Source organism: Danio aesculapii, chromosome 14 (genome assembly GCF_903798145.1).
Source record: "Danio aesculapii chromosome 14, fDanAes4.1, whole genome shotgun sequence".
Classification (NCBI taxonomy): Eukaryota; Metazoa; Chordata; class Actinopteri; order Cypriniformes; family Danionidae; genus Danio; species Danio aesculapii.
This window is the reverse complement of record NC_079448.1, coordinates 55,598,105-55,607,293: the sequence shown is the minus strand read 5'-3', so window position 1 is coordinate 55,607,293 and position 9,189 is coordinate 55,598,105. Positions and strand designations below refer to the sequence as shown.

The window sequence follows — 9,189 nt, the reverse complement described above, 5'->3', positions numbered from 1 at the left end:
GGCAAAAACAACACCAACATGACCAAAGGGTAGTTGATTCACCCAGAGTGTATTGTTGTGATTGTGAAAACTTCCAAAGAATTATCCCAAAATATGTGTCAAAATAAGATTCGTCAGCAAAAATCATCACACTCGCTGAAACACAGAGAAAGATGTGGGAGAATTAAGACTTAAATGCACCCCAGAGTGACTGAAAACGACCCCAAGGGTTAATGTCTAAAAATATTTAATTCAAGTGAATGAGACCTGAAGTCTCAAGTAGAGCTGCAGGATTCTGGCTGAAATGTTAATCATGTTTTTTTTGCTTAAAATCAAGATCAGGATTTTCTCACGATTCTTTAGATGTAAAATAAAGGTTGATATGTGTAGGCTATTATTATTATTAATTCTCAAACATATCGTCAACTTGGAATTATAAGGTTCTAACTGCGTTCTGAATGATTCTGAGATATTGAGCTTCAAAGTTTTTGCAATCCATATAGCAAACAGCATGTGTGCAACATTTGTTTTGGTTTGTTTTTAAGTCTTAAAATGTAAACAACTTATTAAAAAAACACCCCATATTGTAAATAAATTGTCATTTAATAAGAATATGTCAATTACTCAGTTCTGACAAAAATGTCAGAGAGAACTTTATAATTCTAAGGTGACGATGTGGTAAAACAACACTACTAATATTAGGCGTATGTGTGGGTCTACTGTTGCTTAAAATGCTAAATTTTGTACAATAATGTGTCATTATGGTGGACTTGAACAGACTTTCAATATTTCCTGTTTGTTAATTTACTGTAAAATATTCGTATATCGTATTTGTAAAAATTCGTATTTGTACACAGCAGCTTATAACCTGTATATTTATAACAAATCTGTGCACACAACTCAACATCCAGATTTATTGACTAACTCTGTTTAATGTTTATCGTCTTTTTTATTTTTTATTATTCATATTTATTTATTTTTTGTTGTCACTTGTCACTTTATGTACACTGGAAGCTTCTGTAGCCAAAACAAATTCCTTGTGTGTGTGTGTGTGAAGCAGATTCGGCAATGAAACTGATTCTGCTTCTGAAAATGTTGACATCTGTATTCATAATTATAAAGTTGAATTATTATGCTTGAGTCATCTGTTATTGACAACATTACTAGACCATTTGTTTTCACTGGTAAAATCAGACATTTGTCATTATCAGATTCCCTCTTGCATTATATTCACCATTATATAAGCTAGAGTAGCTATACTGACTCTGTTAAACATTTATTTTCATGCACAACACTGTGTGTTAGATATTAAAGTAAAAAACATACCAAATGCTTGTAATCATAACTCTAAAATGTGTTCTGATCATTTAAATGATGTGCGGCCCGTTTCATTTTCACTTCTGAGTGCGGCTCATGGCTGCAGTCACTGTGATACAACACACACACGTGCAAATCATTCTTTCAGCGCGGCTCTCAAACGATCACTCTGTGCAACAACGTTATTTGAACGTTATTTACAACTTTATTAGCTGTTATTCACAGCCTCTGCAGGTTCTGTTCACTAAAGTAGCCATCATTGGTGTGCACGCGGCGTTCTCAGCAGTAAACAAACAGCCTCGCGGTCAGCTCACGTGTGATTTCGCGCCAGTGAATACATCATTACATTAAGACAGAATTGACATTTCTGGTTGAATTATACCTTATAAATACAGTATGTGACACTTTTAACACCATTTGAAGGTGTTCATGTTCCTGTGTAGACTTGTGCGACTGCCTTTAAGCTTCTCTCCTGACCTTGAAAATTTAATTGGCTGAATCGTAGAAAAGCTGAAATATGATCGTGTGTAGGGTCGAATCGAGATCGTGGTCTTGTTTTGATTAATCATGCAGTCCTAGTCTCAAGCCAAAAAGATTACAAAGGCTGCATCCACTCACACCTGAACAATAATGTCAATAAACCACATTTTTGTTTGCTTTAACCATTTTTAAGCATTCTTTCAGATGCCGAATATAAATCAGATGCCTCATGGAAAGTGAAAATGAGAAACTATGAAGGGCGAATGTTTTTAACTCTTGTGTTTCGTGTTTTTGCTGCCGTTCAGAAGCTCCGAACGCCTCCAATCTGAAGATTGTGCGGATGGACAGAACCGCCGGCTGCGTGACCGGAGGAGAAGAGGTTTATCTGCTCTGCGACAAAGTCCAGAAAGGTCAGAAAGCACTTATTTAACCCTCCTGATGTCTTATAATTCAGTATACAGCATTTGTCCCCCTAGTCAAAAACGTCCAGCCTTTACTAGTCCTCAAATCTATTATCATGAAGAAACCAGCTGATCTTCATCACACACTCTGGGAATGTTTGGGTTTTCCCTCATCAGTGTGCAGTATTTCATCAGTGTTCACTCAGTGGACATCACTCCTTTCTCACTACAGTAAAGCAGGGATTTTATAATGATAAAAGAATCTGCAGAAATGGATGATTGGGAGGCCATGATGGGCTGATGGAGGGAATTTGGCCAGGACACTGGTGTTATACACCCCTACTCTTTACAAGAAGTGCCATGGGATTATTAATGAGCACAGAGAGTCAGGACCTCGGTTTAACATCTCATCTGAAAGGCGGTGCTCACCGACAGTATAGTGTCCCCTTCACTATACTGGGGCATTAGGAATAGGGGTGTCAAAATTAATCGTTGCTTTGATGCCAACATGGACAATTCGGTATCGGTTCAGTAATAATAATAACCGGTTGTACTGATGTCATTATTATGTACTGACGTTATATATTGCGGTAGCTAGCGAGGGAGGCAAGTGCGAGTAATTAAAACACTCCTCTCCTCTCGGCTGTTACAGCGTTACTTCTGCGTACAGACAGAAGCGCATGTCTGCAGAGCGAGTTTTCTCCACCACGTCCATCACGGATCAGCTGCCATTTATCAGTGTCACTCATCGGTGAACAGCGTCAGAGCCAATCACAGCCCTTTCTGTTGAGCGCGTGACCAATCATAGGGGTGTAAGAAAGAACTCGCTAGACAGGGCTCATAAAGCGAGCGGGATATTAACGTGTTTATTTGCTATGAATGCTCCTGTTGTTCTGTGTATGTACTTACTGAGTTTTAAAGGTGCAGTTCATATATCTGACTGCTTGTATTAAAGGACAACATTATAGTACAAACAATATATAAATATATTTGTACATTTTAATACACAAATTGTTGTGCTGAGAAGAAAATCTAAAACTGTGTATGGAAAGCATCGTCAATGCACTGAGATATCGAATTGAACTGAATCGATGGCATGATAATCATAACCGAACTGAACTTTGAGACCAGTGTAGATTCACACCTCTAATTAAGAGCGCCCTCTGCTGGCCTCATTACCACCACTTCCAGTTAGGAGCGCCCTCTGCTGGCCTCATTACCACCACTTCCAGCAGCAACCTAGTTTTCCCATGTGGTCTCCCATCCAGACACTGACCAAATTCAGCCCTGCTTAGCTTCAGTGAATAACAACCGCTCTTGGGCTGCAGGTGACATGACTGTGAATAAAGAAAAAGAAAAGGAAGAAAATGAGACAAGAAAAGAAAAATGTACAAAAAGAAAAAAAAATGTAAAAAAGAGAATGAAAAAAGAAAAGAAACTTAAAAAAAAGATAAATAAATAAAAAAATAAATGAAAATGAAGAGCACTGATATAATGCAGCGCCTAAAATAGTCCCTAGCCTGGGCACTGGCTAATAATCACTGCGTGATAATGCTATATTGTAATCTCATTCTGACGAGAGACTTTAATATTTACAGTTGCTTTATTTTATTATCATATTCATTTCTTAAAGGATCATTTGCATGAACATGATCATTGAGAGACGTTTGGTGTGAGTAACACTTAAAGATTTCTGTATTCAGTAGATTTATAAACACTCTCCTCACATAGATTTGTGCATCTGAAAAGCAACCAATGCTTAAACAAGAAATATTATTCATTCATTCATTTATTTACAAGTAAAAATAATTGAGCTTTTTTAAGATGTATTTGTGCTGTGTTTTCCCTGAGTGTAGTTTTAACACTAAAGCCGGTCCGCCTGCTGGAGGAAGTGCAGATTTCCAGCTGTAGGGATTTCCCCTCAGACTTATGCAAAGCGGGAGAAGGTTTATCAGACGTCAGTTTTACTACGTTTCACTTCTCTTTTGTCAGGCCCTCGCTTACGTCTTAAATCAAGGAGGATTTCTGGAGAAATTATATTAAAAAAAAAATATTAAAAACTGCTGTGGTCAATATTATTAGCCCCTTTACGATTAGTTTTTCTTCAACTCTCTACAGAACAAACCACTGAGAACGTGTCGATGGACACCAATAATCCTGTTTAGATTACTCTGATTAAGAATCGACCATGTAAACGGTGATTTTTGATGACCTTAATCTGACTAAAGTCATAATGGAACTAAACAGAATTAATGTGGAGTATGCCTGCTTTAGTCCTCGCCACTGTCCTGCTTGGTTTGGGACTTGTGGAGCTGCGCATGGATGGATTTGCTCTTCAGTGTTTGGACTTTCAGCAGTGAAAATTAAACCACACTGAACTGAACTGAACTTTAACTCTGAACACTGGACAGACACAGAATCAGTTTGCTAAACTTCTGTGTTCAGCTTCTGCCACACAATCTACACAGTAGAAGTGCTAGAGAAATACAGATCAATTGAATAGTCGCATCATTGAAGGTCAGTACAGACATGTAAACACCGCAATCAAACTAATACCAGCATGTAGGATTTTTGCCGCATTTTGCGACAGGATAGTCTATACCAGGGGTGCACAAACTCTGTCCTGGAGGGCCGGTGTCCTGCAAAGTTTAGTTGTAACCCCAATCAGACACACCTGGTCTAGCTAATCAAGCTCTTACTAGGCTTTCTTGAAACATCCATGCAGGTGAGTTGAGGCAACTTGGAGCTTTAATCTGCAGGACACCGGCCCTCCAGGACCGAGTTTGGACACCCCTAGTCTATACACACATGGCAGTTTGATACTATTCGCTGCATCTACTGAGTCAGTGATGGACCACAGATACCTGCATTGTGAAATGCAGAGGGTTTTTTCCCCAATACAGCGTGCAGTTAGATATGGGACGATAACCGTCTTCAAGGTATTCACCTTATTCTTCACGTACGAGTGGGCGCCGCCATTGGAATCTTTTTGGCTCGAGACTTCCGGTCTCATCCACTTCCATTCATTATGAGACGTTAAAAACAGCTCGGTTTGCTGCTTGATGTTGCAAACTGACGTTTTGTTATTATATTATTCTACTTTGTCTGTATAGTCATGAAAACACTTGCGTGTAGAGCCAGTAGTTTGACCGTTTTCCTTCTGTTTATTATTCCTAGTCATTTCCCCCATAGGCAGCTGAGTCGGAAGTTCTAAAACAATCGCAAAAACGAGCGCACGTCCACATCGAAGAATAAGGTCAATACCATGGTTTGGAAAAGTCGAGGTTTTAAAGCCGACAAATTTTTTGCTTTACCATTCCTAAGGTATGTGTACGATTTTATTTAGTTTTTTTTGTTGTTGTTGTTTTAGCACAACAGTATCTCCAGCAGAACAGATCTCCAAGGATGCCCTTTTAAATTAAAACAAATGCAGACAGCAGAAGTCAAGGATAAATTTTAATTATTTAATCTGACATGTTTACTGCTCCAAATTATTATAAATCTTTCTTAAAATAAAATATGTTGTGTTCAAAGTGGGGATGAGTTTTTGTTTTTACCCAGACGTTTAAAAAGAATGTATTTTAGAGCAGTAATAACAATACCGTAATACCATGATATTTTTATCCAAGGTTATCATACCGTCAGAATCCTATACCGGCCCATGCCTACCTGCAGTATCAAACTCCATTAAAACAACACTCTTCCATCAGTTCATACTCGCACCCAATATCTGGTTTGTCACGAGGGGGCATGCATGAAATGTTCCTGAATGAAAGTGAAAGTGCCAAACTGCAGTTAAAGTTGACAAATTAAACATGAAACACCTGAAATGACATGAAACTCCAGAGGAAATGTGGATATTGTGGAGACGTAATGATATAAATGGAATTATGTGCTGTAACTAGGCCCACATGAAGTCTGCGCGCGCCGAATTCCTCAGATTTTTAGCCCATCGTTGATTCTGTTTATTTACTTGTGTAAATGTGTGTAAATTTATATTTATTCAGTTTTTAAATTAATTTCAGTAATATTATTGACTAATATGAAAATGTTCATCTAATTTATTCACAATACAGTTTGAAAAATAATATTTTCTGTCTTCCAGTAGAGATATTATATGAGAGACTTGCTTTGCTTACCAAATAAAGTGGATCTAATTAGATTTGCATTGTAAACATTAAATACAAGTTAAAAAGGTATAACTTTTCAGTTCATATATTTAGGTTTTAGTTATGATATTCCCAAAATAATTCCACATAAATCTGCAGATTTTTACCAAAATTCTCTGCAGAAATAACAAAAAATGTCCGCAGATTCCGTCTGGCCCTAGCTGTAACATGTAAAACAGGATCATGAAAGAAACATTCAGCAAGCAGCTCATGTAAACACCTTCATCATATGAGTGTCTTATTCAGATTAAGCAAATCATTCCATTACTGATGTCCATGTTAACATAGTCACTATTGTGCCTAGTTAGCCTAATTAAGCCTTTAAATGTCACTTTAAGCTGAATACTAGTGTCTTAAAGCATATCTAGGGAAATATTATGTGCTGTCATCATGGCGAAGAGAAGAGAAATCAGCTATTAGAAACTCTTTCACTCTAATAGTTATTAAAACTTTTATGTTAAAATGGATTTTTACAATTTTAAAGGAGAGCTAGTAATTTTGCCTTCAACTGTATATATCTGTTTATTTATTATTAGACTAGATGTTCTTCAAGACACTAGTATTCAGCTTAATGTGACATTTAAAGGCTTCACTAGGGTAATTAGGGTAAAGTTAGGGTAATTAGGCAAGTCATTGTATAACAGTGGTTTGTTCTTACTTCATGTTTTATTTATACATTGTAAAACACGTTACAAAAATATACAGAAAGGACATCATAAACATGTAATATTAAGCAAATTCACTGAAGAGTATTTTAAGCAACAAAAAAATAGAAATAAATAAATAGATAAAATAAGTAGCAAAAAAAAACACTCGCGCAGTCCTACATACAGTAGGCTGTTTTTCAATTCCAAGATCACAGAGAACAGACTTGCGTCCTTGTGGAGATCGGTCTTGACAAGTTACCTCAAAAGAACGAGCTCAGGAGACCGCGAGAACAGAGAAGGCATCCTGGGAGAAATGAGATGCTGCGTTCTTCCTGATGGTCACGTGACCTTCACGCGTTATTAACAGGAAATTATTAAACATCACGGCATTCATACAATGATTTATTTTTTCCTCTTTTCACAATATATTACTCTGCATTAAAACCTTTTAAATTTACGTTGCACAATACAAATAACACCGATTTTAAAACGAATTTCAGCAAATAAACACCCTTAAATGTGTTTAGGCATTTATTAAGATTTGCATGGTGATGTTTACTTTCAGCATCTCATTTAGGGAAACTCCTGAAACACACGTGATATATCTGAACTTTAATAATAAATCTATATGAAATGCTGCGCTTCCCACCTCCTTTATTTAGTCTCAATGACTTCTGGGACTTCTAGAATAAGTTTTGCTCTTAAGTCTGTATCGATACATCCTCAATATCAAGAATGCCTCCGGGAAGTTTCACGTGTCCTCCATTCTTGCGGTCTTGGGTTTTGGAACTGAACTTTGGCAGTTGAAGACGTTACAATCGCTGAAGCGCTAAAACGCTGAAGAACGCATATTGAGAAACAGCCGTGCAGAAAATACAGGTCTAAAATGTGCTGACTAGAACTAGTATCCAGTACCAAGCTTGGAGTTGGAGGTGGAGACTCAATCAGAAGGAGCAGGGTCAAGCTGAAGAGTTTGGACATGTTTGCGAAGGGGTTCCCATAGTTTAATGAAAATAGAGCTTGGTTGGTGAAGAGAGTACTTAATTTTCTCACATTTTTTGGTAACACTTTATTTTGATGGTCCATTTGAGTATAAGTAGACTGTCTGCTTAATATCTGCTGATGCTGCTCTTTCAACAGACATTTAATTGACTATAGACCATTTCCATGTGGTGATGTCGTTGGCCCATGAACATTTCCTACTTATCAAACTATTTTATAACAGTAACAAGAGGCAATTCAGTCATAATTTAATGTTCAAACAGCTCATAACATTATTTATCAATATGTGGCTCTTTTTGGATTCCTGGAAGCTGTAGAAATGAAACATGTAAACAGGAAATACCATTGTTTTTGTTTACATCCCTCAAAATGGTCTATAAGAAACTTTGCAATTAAATATCAACTTACACTAACCCTAACCCCAACCCCAGCGCTAACAGCCTACTTATAATCTAATGAGGATTACCTGGCATGTAGATGTAGAGTTACTTAAATTCAACAAACGGACCATCAAAATAAAGTGTGACCCATTTCTTATCCAACAAGTGTGAGAAGGAGGATGAGGGCTCTTCCCGTTCAGAAGATTTAATCGATTAGCCAGAAGGGTTAAGAGGGCTACAAAGTCTATAAGATGAGAGGGTAAAGTGTGGCCGGGTGGGAGAACCCCAAATAAACCAACAATGGACCGTTTCTTAGTAGCAGAAGACATCATAGCTGGGTAAACGTAGAGTGCAGAGAGAACAACAAATCATAATTTTACAATCCTATTTTCTAAAATAATGACAGAGAAACTCCAGGATGGTGTTATCAAGACTTTCAGAAAGAGGAAAACAATAGTGTGAGACTGATAACAGCAGCCAGAGGGACACAATCATGTCAGATTTACTCTCAGCCCTATAGATGCTGCATTAGAAACACCTCGCATTGTATCTTGTATTTTGTAATTTGACACAAAGATGATATAATGCATTCATAAATCATATAAATGTTCATACGTTTATTTTAAAATAAAAATATTACAAACTTTCAAGGATTTAAGATGCTGATGAGCATTAAACACATCATAACAGTCTTGTGAACATGGTCTATTGGACAAGGTGGAATCTCAACAGTGGTAATAGCAGACAATGAGAGGAAAATTTGCCTCTGAAAATAAAGAACAGAGGTTTGTTTTGTAGACAATCCAAAACTAAT

General features: G+C 37.1%; 1 protein-coding gene across 1 annotated transcript in view; it reads left to right on the top strand.

Moving 5' to 3' along the window:
- The window catches only part of nfkb1 (nuclear factor of kappa light polypeptide gene enhancer in B-cells 1), a 62,215-nt gene that overhangs the window by 20,898 nt on the left and 32,128 nt on the right, over nucleotides 1-9,189 (top strand). Inside the window, exon 7 of the mRNA XM_056471874.1 lies at nucleotides 2,082-2,186. Within this exon, the coding sequence (XP_056327849.1) occupies nucleotides 2,082-2,186 (105 nt within the window). The remainder of the gene's footprint in view (nucleotides 1-2,081; nucleotides 2,187-9,189) is intronic.